Source organism: Oncorhynchus gorbuscha, linkage group LG12 (genome assembly GCF_021184085.1).
Source record: "Oncorhynchus gorbuscha isolate QuinsamMale2020 ecotype Even-year linkage group LG12, OgorEven_v1.0, whole genome shotgun sequence".
NCBI lineage: Eukaryota > Metazoa > Chordata > Actinopteri > Salmoniformes > Salmonidae > Oncorhynchus > Oncorhynchus gorbuscha.
The window spans coordinates 48,172,954-48,193,020 of NC_060184.1; the positions used below are offsets into that span (position 1 = coordinate 48,172,954).

General features: G+C 43.4%; 1 protein-coding gene across 1 annotated transcript in view; it reads left to right on the plus strand.

Annotated features, from left to right (window-relative positions):
- LOC123991088 (plexin domain-containing protein 2-like) overlaps nucleotides 1-20,067 on the plus strand; it is a 172,038-nt gene that overhangs the window by 45,902 nt on the left and 106,069 nt on the right. Inside the window, exon 2 of the mRNA XM_046292284.1 lies at nucleotides 19,111-19,358. Coding sequence (XP_046148240.1) covers nucleotides 19,111-19,358 — 248 coding nt within the window. The remainder of the gene's footprint in view (nucleotides 1-19,110; nucleotides 19,359-20,067) is intronic.

Sequence of the window (20,067 nt, forward strand, 5' to 3'; positions counted from 1 at the left end):
CTCTCTCTCTCTCTGACAGCTGTGCATGTACAGCCTCGGCTCCAGCCGTATCCCCCCTGGGGATTTTCTTCCCTCATTCCTCCATACCACTGACTGATTTCTTCCCTCTCTCACTCTCTCTTTCATCAAAACCTACTGGTGGCAGAGGCACATTGTCGGGACAATGCAGTTTGAATGCCTCAGTGCAGTGACATTTTAGACTGGATTTGGTGTCTTATTTGTGATACACTGCAGATATACCTGTGACAGATGATCCATAATAAGGTCAGAGGGAGGTTGAGTTGAAAGGGGAGAATGTCAGAGATGTTTTTTTAAATGGCAAACAGCACTGCTGTTACTACTACAATACTCCATTTTGTAATGTTTTATTTACGTACTCCAGTCTTCCTCTGGTGCTGTCTGTATGCATTTACCTTACAATGTCTCCCTTCCCCATACTGTAGTTGGCAACTCCAGAGTGGAGGAGAGGAGAGGGGCTATTCCTTTGAGTGGTAGCACTACCTTTCCTTCTCTTCTCTCCTGGCTGGTTAGGGCTGGCAGCCACGGATGTGTCTGAGAGGCCTGTGAGTTTGATCAATGGAGCCAGGGGCCATGGGCCCTGACCTCAAGGGTACCCTCATTGATTTGATTAGATATCATGATAACATGGCATAAGTCATTACAAAATGTGTAGAATTGCAGGAAATGAACTTGAAAAGTGACATTTTTCAAGAGTAGGGCGACCATCAAGAGGAGGGCCACTAAAATGTTTTGCTGCTAGGTGGGGGCCCCCCAACCAAATCTAGCTTAGGGCCCCCAAAAGGCTAGAGCTGGCATTTAATGGAGCCCAGAGTGGCAGAGACAGGGCCAAGGAGCTGATGGCAGAGAGCCCCGCTGCATGGCACCGATGTCACACATACATTATCCCCATCAGGTCTGCGGCCTTGAGAGGTGATTGATGGGGTGTGTGGGTGCCAAGGATCATCCATCTCTCTAGAAGTGCTAGAAGGCCCCCATCAGCACTCCCACCTCTACCTTTTCTTGAAACTCTGAAAGAAAGATAGAAGAGAAAGCGAGTGCGAGAATAGTTTTGGAGAGGAGGAATACTGGAATATAACCCCATTTGCATTCTAGCCTCGTGGATTCAAGCCTACCTGGCTGTGTTTGTTCGCCTGACTGTCTATTTCTATGAAAGATTCCATCAGCGCAGTAAACTGTGCTCCGGCGTAAGATGGATGGTGCCATCAGTCCTGAAGTGTGCAATTGAACTTCAAATTCATCTCAGCTTTGTTAAAAATACACTCAAGAAAAGCTATTATACAGTATTTATCATAGTGATTCAGGGGTAAAATTAAAATGGAATAATATGCTCCACGAACATTAGACAACTATAGAGAAAAACCCTCAAATTGCTGAAATAAGTCAATAACCAAAGTAATAGTGCAGATGGTACTCTTTTGCTAAGTGCAGAGATGTAATATTGGTAATGAGGGGACTTCTGAGAATTCTACTGACTTTGTGGCGCAGCAGAAAGATCAGCGTATCCCAAATACAGAGATGTGAATTTAAATCCCAGGTGGGGGTCATATTTCAAAGTCAGCACTAAGTGATCATTTCAAATGTAATCATATTGATTAAAGATGTGTACACTGTTTTAGCTGAACAGTGTATCACTTAACTTAAAACTCCCACACCATTTTATTACTTCCCTTACAAAAAAACATGTGAAATTAAATTTCTACATATATAATAATAGCTGTTTTCACATGTTGAGCTGAGAACTGAAACGCAACTGTCACATGTGAAATTGCATTTTCACATGTAAAAATCACATTTGCAGTTTTACACGTGAATGTTTTTGTTGTTACATGTAGTGTCATGCTAACACATGTTGAAAATGTCTGTTTTTCTAAAACAAGAAATCTATTACTTGTAAGAAGTATTGGGGTACATTATATAAATGAATTGTGTGACCTGCGTCTTTAAACCAATGTTAAAATCAATCATTTAGTTCTTCAACTGAACATCAAGAATCAACAAAGTGCCTATGCTGCCACATCATTCAGGGCTCTACACACTGACGTTTTCTACTAGGAATATGTGATGTGCTCCTAAGTAGAAATGTAGTGTCACACAAATAAATCTAGGAGAACAATTCAAGGATTTGTGTGTTTTAATGTTAAGAAATTACTAAAAGTTTTTTTAGGAGTGATCCATGTGGATCTGACTGAAAAAAAATGCTCTGTGTGACATTCTTACCTGCCAATGACAAAATCTACATGCATTTTTTCAGGTGGCAGGTCTTCATTTCCAACCCTGGTTTTCACATATGCTCAAGGGTTTTCACATGTGTAGTTTCAGATGTTGCTTTTAACTTTCACATAAGATCACGTGAAATTCCTGTGGGAGCTGACTCAGGTAGCAACACTTGTTGGGCTGGCTAATTGGAACTCCTCCATCATGGTGTTGACACGGCTTCATTTACGTGGAGAAAAGAAACAAACACTCATGTCAACCTGCCATCAGTACTCAGGCTTCGATATGACATACAGGGCCGTGTCAGCACCTCACTTACGTCACTGACGTGTGGCACGTTCCCCTTCGCCCTTATGCTTACTGTGCATACACTGGCCACCACTGGCCACTCTCTATAGCTGGTGTCTTTTTGGCTGCTGTTGTTTTTGCCTGTCTTAGCTGTGGTAGCTAGCAGGTCCCCACCAAACGTGACCATGACAGACAAGCAGGTTAAAAATACCAAAACCTATATTAATTTGGGAACAGGTCGAAACATGAATGAAACATTCATGGACATTAAGCTAGATAGCAGTTTGTCCTGGGAGATGAACATTGGGCTGTTGTTTTACCTGATCACGATCCACCTTTTTAGCATGTTCTTTGTAGACTGTTTTTCTGGATTTTACAAAAATCATGTGTTTCTCTACTCGGACAATTAATTTGAAAGATAAAAAGGGAAACCTAGTTGGTTTTTAGTTTGTTTTCCTCGTTCGTCTTTCAAGCAACCACATGGTGTTGTAGCTTCGTGAAAAGGAGATGGGAGATGGGAGATGGGAGAGGCAGAACTTTTATAGATATTCAAGTTCCATTTCAGCATTCGGCATTGCAAACGTTCGTTCACGCGCGAGCAGTGTGGATGAAATGACTGATTAACATAGCAAATTGTGATTCCTGGTTAGTCTTGTACTATTCTTACCAACTTAGGCAATTTTAATTTAGCTAAGGTCTACAGCGCTGCCTCTATTAAAGGGCAATTCCGCCACTTTTCAACCCCACATTCAACATCTCCGCACCAAACCAATGCCTACTTATGTGAAAACGGAGTTTCTATGATCTGCGGTTTAAATAGATAAGAAAGGTTAAACACAGTGATTTTGCACAAATCTGATGATGTCATCGGTTAGAATTTCTTTTTACCGTATTTTCTTCTACAAAACTTAGAAATGCACCGTTTTTCACATATGTTGACACTGGCATTGTGATGGAGATAATGAAATGAGGTTGAAAAGTGGTGGAGTTGCCCTTTAATGTTGGCATCCAATTACAGGAAAATGTGCACACTAAGTGAAAATGGGGATTTGCATAAATCGCTGACTGAATGAGGCTGATGTCGGTTTGACGCATGCTCAAAGGGCTTGTTTAGTTAGTGACATGAACCTGAAAATACATATTTTTCTCTGTGTTTGGAACATTAATTAGAGATGGTGGAAACAGGAGAGCTTTTGTTTTTCAGTTGAATTAACCTTTGACTGTGAGTGAGTCAAGGAGTCATTAGAAAACCTATGTATTATTCAAACGACAATGCAGATATGAACAGGGCCCATTTCCTGCTGTCTCACATTGAAGAGAAGCACGCTGATACGTTTTGTCAGTGTGGTTTAGTATGGTCCTGTGTGGCTCAGTCGGCAGAGCACGGCTCTTGCAACCCCAGGATCGTTGCTTTGATTCCTGCTGGGAAAATGTATGACTGTAAGTCGCTTCGGATAAAAGCATCTGCTTAATGCATGATCTCATGTTATTATATGAAGTCTTCCTGTGAAACAAAAGGCACTTTTACAGTTTCTTATCGGACCTGGTCTCCACTGTTTTTCTAAAGTTCATTCATTGACTGGTGTCTCATACTGTAAAGTTCCCGGGAAGACGTTGCTGCTTTGCTATTGACAATGTTCAGCTTTGTTCGGAGAGCGACTGAACTGGATGCAATTATAGACTCCACGTGAGTGGGATGTGGCTTTCTATCACAGCTTGTCGACAGATTCCACCAAAGGCTGGCTTTGGGTGCTTGACCTGGGAGACTTATCCATACTGCGCGTCTGTGTGTTTGCGTGCGTTCGTGTGCATTTGTTTTTTGTTTTTCTGGAACTCTCCACATTCTGGACACAGTGTTTGGAAACACGTGATGCTTGTGTCTATTTTAGCTATCCTAGCTTACCCCTTCATCTGATGAAGGTATTACGTCTCAACTTAATCAAACATGAGGAATTTCATGAGTAGAATCTTGACCAGGTTTTCTATGTAACAAATGGAACAGGCACCAAGAGAGAAGAACCCATCAGAAAAATGTGTGTTAACTGTGCAAAGGGAAGAGACAACCCTGAATAAACGCTGTGGGATTTAAGAGGCATAAAGCCTTGCTTGGTCCAGGATATCCCCTTAGCTGTATGCTTGGTATAAGCTGGCCCTCTGTGTGTGTGTGTGTCTGTCACTCTGGGTTAGCGACTGAGCGCTCCATGGCTTACTGAGAGATAGAAGCTGTCTAATTAAAGGAAAACACCACTCAAAAATTACGTTTTCACTTTTTTTCTTCTTCTCCTCATTCCACTGTTGATACAGTCCCAACAGATTTCGCACGACAGCAGTCAAGTATAGGATTTTCTCGATGATGTGTTTTGCATCATATGATGATTTGGCAAATTACAATTTGCTTCTTGAAAGTCCAAGGGCCCTCACTGGGCCTTTATGTCCCCCCCAGAGGAAGAAGAACCTCTGGCAAAACACACAGAGACAGTCAATCACCAGATACACACACACACAGAGAGACACACACAGAGACACACACACGCACACACACACACACACACACACACACACACACACACACACACACACACACACACACACACACACACACACACACACACACACACACACACACACACACACACACACACACACACACACACACACACACACACACACACACAGACACAGACACAGACGCACACACGCACACATCAATAGACCAACAGTTTTTAATTGAATAATTAGATATGCCACTATGATAACATATCAAACTCGACTGCTCCACAGTTGTTATTTTTTCAAAATAACAATGGATGGTAAATGAAAAGGTTGGGCTCATGGTGCTGTTCCAACTCCTGCGCCGTAGAGACGTGGGAACAGAGTCCACCTCTGGTTCTCAGGTAGATAGAATCTGTCCCTACCTGTTCTCTTGCTCTAATGATCCTTATCTTAGTTAACGTAACTTCCATCAGTGATGGGAAAATGTGATCTTAGTTCCCACAACGTCTCACATTGATGGGAAAAGCAGATGAAGCAGGATAAATATTGTGTGAGAAGCAGAAGAAATACATGCGTACCCAGACACACATTAATACACACACCCACATACACACTATCGTACGCATCCTCACGCACGCACGCACACACACACACACACACACACACACACACACACACACACACACACACACACACACACACACACACACACACACACACACACACACACACACACACACACACACACACACACACACACACACACACACACACACACACACACACACACACACACACACATAGGTGAAAGCTTAGGGGATGAAGGAACTGGTATTGTCTGTGAAGTGGCGTGTCTGAATGGAACTCAGGGCTTTTTGTACATCCTAACCCGGTCCATTCACTGCTACAGCTTTGACCACGTTCAATTTTGGGCTCTGCTGAGCAAGACCTCTGAGGGAGCAATATTTGAGAAGAGAAGAGTGAGGTCACTCAGATGAGAGATGTAGTCCTTTTTATGTGAAAAGTGTGAAAAGATCCCTTAACAATGTTTGTCTTGCTTTCTCAGCAGTGAACTACAAAAACACCACGTGTGCTCATAACACTGCAGTGAATAGCGATGTGGTGTAATGTTTTACAGCTGGTGTGTAATTCTTACTTATACGTTGCTTGCCAGCCCTGTTCTCTCTCATGGCAGAATTATTCAAGTGCCCCAAGGCCGTGGAGCAGACCTGTACATTACCTCAGCTTCTGAATGAGAACCAGCACTCTGTCGCACACAAACAAACGCACACGCACGCACGCACGCGCACACGCACACACACACACACACACACACACACACACACACACACACACACACACACACACACACACACACACACACACACACACACACACACACACACACACACACACACACACACACACACACACACACACACACACACACACAACCAGTACTCTGTCCTGTACTCTATCACTAAAAATGAGCCAGACGCAGCACTTCATCTATTTATATGCAGATGATACAGTCTTATACTCAGGAGGCCCCTCCCCGGATTTTGTGTTAAATGCTCTACAACAAAGCGTTCTTAGTGTCCAACAAGCTTCACTACCCTTAACCTTTTTCTGAACACCTCCAAAACAAAGGTCATGCGGTTTGGTAAGAAGAATGCCCCTCTCCCCAAATGTGTGATTACTACCTCTGAGGGTTTAGAGACTGAGGTAGTCACCACATACAAGTGCTTGGGAGTATGGCTAGACGGTACACTGTCCTTCTCTCAGCACATATCAAAGCTGCAGGCTAAAGTTAAATCTAGACTTGGTCTTCTCTATCGTAATCGCTCTTCTTTCACCCCAGCTGCCAAACTAACCCTGATTCAGATGACCACCCTACCCATGCTAGATAACAGAGATGTACTTTATAGATCGGCAGGTAAGGGTGCTCTTGAGCGGCGAGATGTTCTTTACCATTCAGCCATCAGATTTGCCACCTATGCCCCTTATAGAACACATCACTGCACTCTTCTGTAAACTGGCCATCTCTGTACACCCATCGCAAGGCCCACTGGTTGATTCTTCTTTATAAAACCCTCTTAGGCCTCACTCCCCCCTATCTGAGATATCTACTGCAGCCCTCATCCTCCACATACAACACCTGTTCTGCAAAGTCACATTCTGTTAAAGGTCCCCAAAGAACAAACATCCCTGGGTCGCTTTTCCTTTTTAGTTCACTGCAGATAGCGACTGGATCGAGCTGCAACAAACACTCAAACTGGCCAGTTTTATCCCAATCTCTTCATTCAAAGACTCAATCATGGACAATTGCTGACAGTTGTGGCTGCGTTGCGTGATGTCTTGTTGTATCTACCTTCTTGCCCTTTGTGCTGTAGTTTGTGCCCAATAATGTTGGTACCATTTTGTGTTGCGACCATGTTGTTGTCATGTTGTGTGATGCTACCATGCTGTATTGTCATGTGTTGCTGCCTTGCTATGTTGTTGTCTCAGGTCTCTCTTTATGTAGTGTTGTGTGGTCTCTCTTGTCGTGATGTGTGTTTTGTCCTATATTTATATTTTATTTTTTAATCCCAGGCTCCCGTCCCCGCAGGTGGCCTTTTGCCTTTTGGTTGGCTGTCATTGTAAATAAAAATGTGTATTTAACTGACTTGCCTGGTGAAATAAAGGTGAAATAATATAAATGGATTCCTGACCAGAATGTGGAATTCCACAAGCCCTCTGTAACTCAAACTGTACAGTCATGATTACCCAGGAATACACGTATTGTTGTTGTTCTCCACCACATCCTTCTCTCTTAATCTGTTCCTTCTTTCTTTCACTCTTTCTTTATAGCGTTCTTATGCTCTCTCTCTCTCTCTGACTACATGGAACTCTATTCCACATCAAGTAACTCAAGCGAGCAGTGAAATGTTTTATTTTACATTTAAAAACAGATAAAACTACACCTTATGAAACGTATGGCCTGTGAAGAGACACACACAGGCACACGCATGCACTCACACATACACGCTAACACACACACACTCTACACACATGTACATTGTAATGTTGTAGATTGTAGATATGTAGTGGTAAAGTAATGGTGTAAGAATGAGTAGTATGATGTACTGTTATATTGATTTTGTGATGTAACTGCCTTTTTCTTGTTTGGAGCCCAAAAGAGTGCAGCAGCTAATGGGGATCCTTAATAAATACAAATACAGACGCACAGACACACAGACGCACAGACGCACACACACACACACACACACACACACACACACACACACACACACACACACACACACACACACACACACACACACACACACACACACACACACACACACACACACACACACACACACACACACACACACACACACACACACACACACACACACACACACACACACCAGCTCCCAACACCCTCACACACTGACAGGACTCTTCATTGGATCAGAGTTTCCCCGGACACAGCGGTCCAGTGTGAACGCAACATTAGTCTTGATCATCTCCCAGCTCTTTGCACGAATGTAATTAACACTTTGGACGGGTGGAGTTTTTATTTTATTCATGGCCCGTTTTTCTCGCCTCTTTCTTCCGCTCGGCATGCGACACACTAGTTTTTTTTATTTTTACGACAGCCCCAAACATGTTACGAGACTCTTGAGAGTACTTTGTTCCACTTTTAATGTTTTTAAAAGGACTGCATAACCAAATGTCCCTCTTGATATATCCAGGCAGGGCCATCATTTATTGGCACCCTTGATAAAGTTGTATTGTATGAGCATGCATTCAAATCAAATCAAAAACACATTTTATTTGTCACATGCGCCGAATACAACAGGTGTAGTAGACCTTAGAGTGAAATGCTTACTTACGAGCCCTTAACCAACGATGCAGTTTTAAGAAAATACCTAGAAAGAAAAAAGTTACAGACAAGATTTTTTATTTTTATAGATCAATGTGTCAATGTGCGGGGGGCACCGGTGTCGAGGTATTTGAGATAATTATGTACATGCAGGGTTGTCAAAGTGGCTATGCACAGATAATAACAGAGAGTAGCAGCAGTGTAGTGACTTTTTAGAAGCCTCTTGGACCTAAACTTGGCGCTCCGGTACCACTTGCCGTGCGGTAGCAGAGAGAACAGTCTATGACTAGGGTGGCTGGAGTCTTTGATTATTTTTAGGGCCTTCCTCTGACACCTCCTGGTATAGAGGTCCTGGATGGCAGAAAGCTTGACCCCGGTAATGCACTGGGCCGTACGCACTACCCTCTGTAGTGTCTTGCGGTCGGAGGCCGAGTAATTGCAATACCAGGCAGTGATGCAACCCGCCAGGATGCTCTCGATGGTGCAGCTGTAAAATATTTTGGCGATCTGTGGACCCATGCCAAATCTCCTGAGGGCGAATAGGTTTTGTCGTGCCCTCTTCATGACTGTCTTGGTGTGCTTGCACCATGTTAGTTTGTTGTTGATGTGGACGCCAAGGAACTTGAAGCTCTCAACCAGCTCCACTACAGCCCCGTCGGTGAGAATGGGGGCGTGCTCGGTCCTCTTTTTTCTGTAGTCCACAATCCATCTCCTTTTCGATCATTATAGCTCAGTATTTGTATGATTTATTTTATAGTATTTTCTGCTCATCTTTATGTGTATGCACGACTATTTTCTATTCCATGTGGGCCCTGGTCATAAGTGGTGCACTACATAGAGAATAGGGTACCATTTACAGGTGCTGTTTGCCACAGGGGGACTACTAATTTGCCCATGTCTTCTCTCTGGGGTAATAAGGACATGTTGAAACAGGTAGAGAGAACAGCACACTTTCTTCTGTATTCTGTAATTACAGAGGCCCGAGGGTGCATGCATGGCTTTCATGTCTTTGTTACTCTTAATGTTCCTCTTTTTGTCGCCACGCCTTCTAGAACAGACAACTCCGACGTGTCTACAGCATAAAACAATGACTCCGTCAAAGAGCATCAACTATGGCTAATCTGAACTACTGTAAGGATCACGTGCATTATAATCAAAGCCAGTAGTGTAATTCAAATCAACACATTGCCTTTTCATAATATCAGCTGTAACTGACGAAATTAACTGAGAGTTGGCTGTGAAGAGTTTTATCCGAGTACAGAGTAAGTCTGTGAAGGAGCCTCCCTACCTCATTTACCTTCTCATATTTGATGTGATATCACGTCAGCACTTTTCACTAAAACTCTCTTTCTGAACACTTAAGTCAAATCCTCTCTCTGCTTACCACTCCCTCTGCTTAGATTGACCGTGGCTGCTGGTATTTTCCTGGTTTTTTCGATCTATGAATTCATCCCCAATGGCACTCTATTCCTTATGGTTCACTACTTTTGATCAGGGCCCATGGAGCTCTGTTCAAAAGTAATGCACTACATATATAGGGATAGCTTGCTATTTTAGATGCGTTCTAATGTTTTCCCTCTGTTTTCTTCTCTTGTTGTTTCCCTCACTATGTCCATACCCCTGCCCATTGCACTTGGGTAGCACGGAGCTATTACTGCTTTTTTTAAGGTCGGTTCGGTTTCAGTTTGGATTATTTAAAAAATAATCACGATTTTCGATTTTTGGGGTTGAATGCTGTGACGGCACAGAATAAAACAATGAATAAATTGTCCCATGATGGTAGTGAATGGCCATTTCACTTATTAACTATCATTTCTTTCAAATTACAGTACTTTAATAAAATATTTCATTTGTTGTGTATATTACATTCGTTTTATTTAATGACTTTATTATTTCATCCCAAGTCATCATCTCATCTCTATAGAGCTGCTGCCAATACTGTTACAAAATCACTATTTTGTAGTTCTTCAAAGTAATTAAGGCATACATTTATGACTGCTGAAGACCAACTATTAATAACTTTGACTGTCTATTTTTTTGTAGAAATGCCTCGCAAAGCAACAGCTGCTCGCTGTATGCGATCAAGATGTGCATTCTTGTCCCTTCGGTTGCAGGCGTAAAAGAAACAGACCGGACAAGTAGATGCGTATGGGATTATGGTCATTGTTGTTAATTACAAAGTTTTATGTGCTAAACTATGTATAATATTGGCCTGTTGGAAACTACAACTCCCTACAACATTGCAGCAAGAGGCTGCAACATTGCAGCAAGGATCTGATTTTATCTCTAGAGAAACTGTGCAGAAAAAAAACAGGAAATGGAATTCAAATAATTGAACCATTGGTCAATTAGTTGTTTAAAAAACAAAAAATAGCAAAAATGTTGGTTAATCCCTCAGCACTGTACTTGGATAACCGTGTATGTTCTCATCAGGTGATAGGGTCTGGTCAAACCTTTCTGTCTGACACCCCATCTGGACCTGTGGACATATCTGAGAAGGTTCAAGTTGTCTTGACACAGAGCACAGGCCATTTTTGCTGTTTGCTGCTGTCCCTGACTGACAGAAAATTAAAGGAGTGTACATCTTTCCTCTCCTCCCTCCCCATCTAATTTTTGGGAAATAAACATCCAAGCAGTCACCCACTGCTTTTGTCTTCTATGTAATTATTTACCTTTATCTATTATTCGTTTTCTACCAAGCAACGGCAGTGTCTGTACTCTGTGCCACGCTGGTTTTACTGATGTGTTTCATGGATTTTTGGCCTGTAGTATAGTGTTGATCTTGTGAATCGATATCCTGGATGAGCGATGCCAGACAGACCCATGAGGAGAGTTCGACTTCAGAAGTCATACTCATAGAATACTTTGAACCTTTCTGTCACTCTCTTCTCCCTCAGTTCTCCCTTCTCCCTCCCTCAGGACAGAAAAGCTCTGTCCTTTTTTATTTTGGGGGGGGGAATTTTCTCCCCGTCACGCTGGCCTTTCCATCGCTCTCTCCCTCGCTCCCCGTTCTCTCACTCCCTGACCCAGCCATAAGGGCCAAGCTCACTGTTTGTTTTCTTCATCAGGAGATTCATTAAGATTAATATATCAAGTAGACCTTGACTGTCATCCAGCGCGATCACCCGGCTCTCCCGTTGTGCTCAGAAACTTTAATGAGGACCAATTGGAGGGAGGAACTGTAGGGGGAAGGTTGTTTGCAGAGCCATTTTGCTTTTTACATCATCATCTTTTCTGGCTTTTCCTGTTCGTGTTTCTAACTTTGCGGCTCAAGCCTGAGGTTATTTCCGGACATTTCCCAGGCCTCCAGCTGTGTCTGTGGATCATGACAGAGCACTTCTGACATCACCACCCACTGAAGGATCACTAATGAGGGGAACCCGCCGGAACGATTATAGAAATAATTGTCATTTACTCCCATTAAATTGGAATCATAATATTTGAAACCTCGTTCATTTCTAATGATTTCACACTGTGTGCAACCAATGACATTTCTCTGACTAGATGATTACCTTTAGCGGTTTTCTTCAAAATAGTTTTCAGAGGGAAGCACAAACTAAACTGTGGGAGAGCCCAGGAGGAGACACCCTTGGGTTTTCTGACCTCAATGATACTTCCTGATAGCCAGGTTAAGGAGACTGACCGCTGTGCTCACAAGATCAGGCTGGTTTCTTCCTGGTTAAATCAAATCTAAATGAAACGGCACTGAGTTTTAGGTGCATCAGTAGACCTTGTCTTATAGTGTCTTATAGGATATCTATGGCTTCTCAGCCCCAACTCAGATAGGTGCTCATGTGTCCAGGGTTTCTGTGGATACCCTAGGGCCCCGGGGTAGTGTCTCCAGGGTGCTTGGCAGGGGCTCCTGCTACATTGATGAAGCAGCTTTCAGTGGGAGAAGGGTGGAAAAGACACCCCTGAAAAAGAGAGTTATACACAGCTTAGGAAACCAATGGAGCCTTTATGCCAAAAGGCTTTCCTCCAACATGCACTAACACACACACACACACACACACACACACACACACACACACACACACACACACACACACACACACACACACACACACACACACACACACACACACACACACACACACACACACACACACACACACACACACACACACACACACACACACACACACACACACACACACACAGCATTGCTCTCTCCCGTATCAGCCAGCCTTGTACGGAAGTGTCCTGTCAGTGCCATTGAGTCAGATATACACCCAGAGAAAGGGGTCAACCAGAAGGACCCAAACACCCAGACAGAATGAAAAGAAGGGGGGCAGCCAACGCCTTTACACTGTGTTTTTATGATCTCCTAAATGTCCTTGAAAGCTGTAGGTTAAACCGAATTACAGTTCTTCTGGCATTTGTGGGTTAGTTGTGTTGACAGGCGTAAATCGGGCGAGAAGAGCCGCTCTTGAGAGTCACAGCGAAGGTTTGCAGGGTATTCAGTGGGAGTGAAAGAGGAAAGGAGGGGAAAGATTTCCTCTCACACAAAAGCTAAAGGAACACACTCATCCAGGGGGAAGTCTCGTCCTGCTGCGAATGTATTTGTGGTGTTCCTCAGGGGTCCGTACTCTCCCCTCTGAAATGACTAACACAGAGCAAGTATTTCCTTGACAATGAGAGTTCTCAAACCCTAAATCAGTTGGGAGAAGTATCGAGCCATTACAGAGAGAGAGTGATGAACAGACCACAGCGCGGGTTTTTTTCTGCATGGTGACTCAGAGAGAGAGATTCTGTGAAAAATACAATACATTTGGTCAGGGTATCTTTTGTCCAGCCATGGTGTATTCTGAAGTTGTCATGGTCCCTCCTGGCACCAGAAGGCGGCTGAGACCACCCTAGAGACTTTTATTGGACTCAGGTGTGTCTTATTGTTTCATGATTGAGTCCCTGCTAAAATAGGTGTGTTTTCTTTGGTCTTTTGTTTACAGTGTGTGTTCATTTCCTGAGTGAGTTTTTGAGACTTAGTGTTTGTTGTTTTTTCAAGTAAATTGTGTTCATGAGGCTACCATATCGCAGTAAAGCATAATGTTTATCCTTAACTACTGATTCCTCATCTGGTCTCTTCTCTGCACCTGGGTCCAACCTTACTTCTGTTACGTGGCATTCTCTTTTGGCAACTTTCCACCATATACATTGACGTGTCTAACAAAGGTCCTTTGGTGGGTAAGAAATAAGCTAAGTGTTCCTGGAATGTACAGTACAGGTTCCCTTTGGATCGGAATATACAGTGCTGGGTGCCAGGGAATCTCGCGAGCATCCATTGTCTAGGTAGACGTAGCTCATGAACTTGAGTTGGTTGGAGGCGACAGTGAGAGAGATGGAGAGTGGGGGCCTGAGAGCAAGAGAGGGAGAGGTGAGTGAATGATTGGCTACAGGAGCAGTGTTAGACACATAAGAAGAACATAATTGAGCTCTGCATAGCAAATAGTAGCATGCTACGTGCTCCAAGCAGACATCGCTGACTAGACTCTATAATGAGAGGAGTGTTTTTAGCAACATGATCAGCATCCGAATTCCTTGAATTTAAGCACTTCTGGAAAGATTTGACTAAATGTATTGATAGTGTGACCTGTGGTTTGACATTATTATTATTACAGGGGTCAATGAGGACATGTACAGTACCAGTCAAATGGTTGGTCACACCTACTCAGGGTCATTACTCTAAGACATGAAGGTCAGTCAATGCGGAAAATTTCAAGAAATGTAAACGTTTCTTCAAGTGCAGTCGCAAAAACCATCAAGCGCTATGATGAAATTGGCTCTCATGAGGATCGCCACAGGAAAGGAACACCCAGAGTTACCTCTGCTGCAGAGGCTAAGTTCATTAGAGTTACCAGCCTCAGAAATTGCAACCCAAATAAATTCTTCACAGAGTTCAAGTAACAGACAAATCTCAATATCAACTGTTCAGAGGAGACTGCGTGAATCAGGCCTTCATGGCCGAATTGCTGCAAAGAAACCAATACTTAAGTACACCAATAAGAAGAAGATACTTGATTGGGCCAAGAAACACGAGCAATGGACATTAGACCAGTGTAAATCTGTGCTTTGGTCTGATGATTCCAAAATTTATATTTTTGGTTCCAACCACCGTGTCTTTGTGAAATGCAGAGTAGGTGAACGGATGATCTCTGCATGTGTGGTTCCCACCGTGATGCATGGAGTAGGAGTTGTGATGGTCTGGGGTGCTTTGCTGGTAAAACTGACTGTGATTTATTTTTAATTCAAGGCACACTTAACCAGCATGGCTACCATAGCATTCTGCAGCTATACACCATGCCATCTGTTTGCACTTGGTGGGACAATAGACAGTGACCCCACACACCTTCAGGCTGTGTAAGGGCTATTTGATCAAGAAGGAGAGTGATAGAGTGATGCATCAGATGACCTGGCGTCCACAATCAACCAACATCAACCAAATTGAGATGGTTTGGGATGAGTTGGATCACAGTGAAGGAAAAGCAGACAAGTGCTCAGAATATGTGTGAGCTCCTTCAAGACTGCAGGACAATTATTCAGGTGAAGCTGGTTGAGAGAATGCCAAGAGTGTGGAAAGCTGTCATCAAGGCAATTTTTTATTTATTTTTTTATTTCACCTTTATTTAACCAGGTAGGCTAGTTGAGAACAAGTTCTCATTTGCAACTGCGACCTGGCCAAGATAAAGCATAGCAGTGTGAACAGACAACACAGAGTTACACATGGAATAAACAATTAACAAGTCAATAACACAGTAGAAAAAATGGGCAGTCTATATACAATGTGTGCAAAAGGCATGAGGAGGTAGGCGAATAATACAATTTTGCAGATTAACACTGGAGTGATAAATGATCAGATGGTCATGTACAGGTAGAGATATTGGTGTGCAAAAGAGCAGAAAAATAAATAAATAAAAACAGTATAAAAACAGTATGGGAATGAGGTAGGTGAAAATGGGTGGGCTATTTTCCTATAGACTATGTACAGCTGCAGCGATCGGTTAGCTGCTCGGATAGCTGATGTTTGAAGTTGGTGAGGGAGATAAAAGTCTCCAACTTCAGCGATTTTTGCAATTCGTTCCAGTCACAGGCAGCAGAGTACTGGAACGAAAGGCGGCCAAATGATGTGTTGGCTTTAGGGATGATCAGTGAGATACACCTGCTGGAGCGCGTGCTACGGATGGGTGTTGCCATCGTGACCAGTGAACTGAGATAAGGCGGAGCTTTACCTAGCATGGACTTGTAGATGACCTGGAGCCAGTGGGTCTGGCGATGAATATGTAGTGAGGGCCAGCCGACTAGAGCATACAAGTCGCAGTGGTGGGTGGTATAAGGTGCTTTAGTGACAAAACGGATGGCACTGTGATAGACTGCATCCAGTTTGCTGAGTAGAGTGTTGGAAGCCATTTTGTAGATGACATCGCCGAAGTCGAGGATCGGTAGGATAGTCAGTTTTACTAGGGTAAGCTTGGCAGCGTGAGTGAAGGAGGCTTTGTTGCGGAATAGAAAGCCGACTCTTGATTTGATTTTCGATTGGAGATGTTTGATGTGGGTCTGGAAGGAGAGTTTGCAGTCTAGCCAGACACCTAGGTACTTATAGATGTCCACATATTCAAGGTCGGAACCATCCAGGGTGGTGATGCTAGTCGGGCATGCGGGTGCAGGCAGCAATCGGTTGAAAAGCATGCATTTGGTTTTACTCGCGTTTAAGAGCAGTTGGAGGCCACGGAAGGAGTGCTGTATGGCATTGAAGCTCGTTTGGAGGTTAGATAGCACAGTGTCCAATGACGGGCCGAAAGTATATAGAATGGTGTCGTCTGCGTAGAGGTGGATCAGGGAATCGCCCGCAGCAAGAGCAACATCATTGATATATACAGAGAAAAGAGTCGGCCCGAGAATTGAACCCTGTGGCACCCCCATAGAGACTGCCAGAGGACCGGACAGCATGCCCTCCGATTTGACACACTGAACTCTGTCTGCAAAGTAATTGGTGAACCAGGCAAGGCAGTCATCCGAAAAACCGAGGCTGTTGAGTCTGCCGATAAGAATATGGTGATTGACAGAATCGAAAGCCTTGGCGAGGTCGATGAAGACGGCTGCACAGTACTGTCTTTTATCGATGGCGGTTATGATATCGTTTAGTACCTTGAGTGTGGCTGAGGTGCACCCGTGACCGGCTCGGAAACCAGATTGCACAGTGGAGAAGGTACGGTGGGATTCGAGATGGTCAGTGACCTGTTTGTTGACTTGGCTTTCGAAGACCTTAGATAGGCAGGGCAGGATGGATATAGGTCTGTAACAGTTTGGGTCCAGGGTGTCTCCCCCTTTGAAGAGGGGGATGACTGCGGCAGCTTTCCAATCCTTTCCAATGGGTGGCTACTTTGAAGAATCTCAAATATAAAAAATACTTATTATATTATATTATTATTATATTATATTATTATTATATATTTGTTTAACACTTTTTTTGGTTACTTCATGATTCCATATGTGTTATTTCATAGTTTTCATGTCTTCACTATTATGAATGTAGAAAAAAAAGAAACCCTTGAATGAGTAGGTGTGTCCAAACTTTTGACTGGTACTGTACATGTCCTGGTTGATCCCTGTAATCATAATCATGTCAAACCACGTGTCAAACCTGTATATTACAGTACATTTGGATTTATGCGCTGTGTAGTGTTCTCAGCACTAACTTTGGAATTCTTGCAGTTCTTCCTGCGTGTGCGTGAGAGAGTTAGTTAGTCTCCCTGTTCTTGTCTTTGCAGCAACTGGTCTCTGGGCTGTTTGCTCTGTGGATGCTCATTACAGAGTGAATCTGTCAGCATCCACTTTGCGTGCACTAACACACCTGCTTGTCTCTGGGGAGAAGACAAAATGAGAGACAGCCGTGGACACAAGTCAGCAACAGAGGAAACACAGCACCTCCTGCTCTCCTGGGGAACGCTGCTGGTCTCTGAGAGATTTTGTGTGTTTTTACATTTCATTAGCATAGCTGTAATGACCTTTAATGGTCAGGCAGGCTTAGAACCAACGTCAGGTCTGGGAACTTACATTTTAGTTGGGAAAGTGATTTAAAGGACAAACCTAGGCTAGGCTCTAGGACACGTTGAAGTGATAATCTGCCTTATGTCGTGTGTGTGTGTGTGCCTGTGAGTGTTGGGCGTGAGTGCCCTGTCCTCACTGTGCCACGTTTGAACACAGGGAACCAACTGCCATCTGCAGAGAGAAAGCAGTCAGTCAGCACAGCAGTCTGGAACTGTACTCAAGTGTCTGTGTCTAATAACACCGCAGCTTCTCTCATGTCTTCAGTTTACCACCTCAGTGCATTAGGGATGATAAGGTATGACAATTGGCCCTGGGATTTTTCTCAACACATGACCTAACTAGCTATAACTCGGGCCCAGAGTTTTTCCTGACCAGAGTTTGTCGTGGTCCTGGTCAGGTCCCATGTTCAGGAACAACTCCATGTACTAGGTGTGACTGTGGGCCTCTCGTGTGTCTAAAACGGTTTCACTGCTAATATGCACCTGTTTCATCCGAAGTAGTATAATTTCTCCATAAAGCAACGAGGAACAGTCCCTTGGGATAGTGAATTATGAGAGTGGCAGACAATTAATGACCCGACCAGAGTTTTGGCTCCACCACTGAACCTCTGCCTTGTTGACCTTAAAAATATGATTGTTCTATGTAATTAATCAAATCAAATCAAATGTATTTATATAGCCCTTCGTACAGCTGATATCTCAAAGTGCTGTACAGAAACCCAGCCTAAAACCCCAAACAGCAAGCAATGCAGGTGTAGAAGCACAGCAAGCATTAGGCTGCTACGCTCCACTGGTGTACAATATAGTTTCTCATTCCAGTCTGACTACTTAAAAAAAATAAAAAATCAATCATTGAGAATATCTTGGTATACAAATGATACTGAGGAGAGAGCGGAGTGATTGCGATATTAAATGAGTTGTATTGTCATCACCTTTTCCATTTCAGAGCAAAGAAAAATATTGGATATGATGACAAATGGCTTGTGGCTTTTAAATAAATGTGAATCATTTTAATATATAGTCAATTTTGTACATATATTTATTCTTTATATTATCTGCTGCTTCTGCAAAAGATAATGGGGATCCAAATAAACAAATAAATATACCTATAATATGTCACTGCAACATTCCTCTTGTACTCATCTCCCCTCCTTCTCTCTCTCTCTCTGTGCACCCCAGGGGACTCCTACTCCTACGTGCAAGGGCAGCCTCTGGATAAGGAGGACATGGCGGTTGATGTGAAGCTGTACAGTCACCGGTGGAGGAGGTGGCTGTCCCCAGAACAGCCACGTAACAGGGACAGCAACAGGGCCAGCCAGGACCATGAGCAGGGTCAGGATCAGGGTCAAGACCAACCTGATGGGGGTTTCCCAGGCCTGCTCTCAGCAGAGGACAGCCAGGACACTGACAACAGCTCCCAGATAGAGGTACAGTCCATGAACAGTGTTACCCCAACCCAAGGAGGGCTGGCCTCCCTACATACCTCTGTTGCCCCCCTTAAAAAACAAAAAAAGTGGTTCAATTGTTTTGTGTTTTTATAGATTTTTCCCACACAACACAAACATGAACACCAACAAACAGAATAGACCCTACATGGATTACTATTGATTTGAACTGAACGTTTGGTGTTTGTAGCACTGAATGTTACTTCATGGGGCCTGGTGTTCTGCTAAGGAAAAACTATTTCGGGGAAACACTTGTGCGCAGAGTGAACACCCCAGATAATCTGAGACAGGAAGGAAGAATGTCAGATGTTCTCTGTTAGGTCTCTATTAGAATATGAACACAAGTTAAACTGCTTAGTTCCTCAATACCTGTAACGGTTTTCTAGGTGTGAAGGAGAGTCGGACCAAACTGCAGCGTGTAGATTGCGATCCATGTTTAATAAACAAGGTAAACACGAATGAACACAAACACTACAAAACAAAGAACGTAAATAACGAAACAAACACCGAAACAGCCTCTACTTGTGTGAACTAGCACAGCGACAGGAACAATGACACTAAGGACAATCACCCACGACAAACTCAAAGAATATGGCTGCCTAAATATGGTTCCCAATCAGAGACAACGATAAACACCTGCCTCTGATTGAGAACCACTCCAGACAGCCATAGACTTTGCTAGATCACCCCA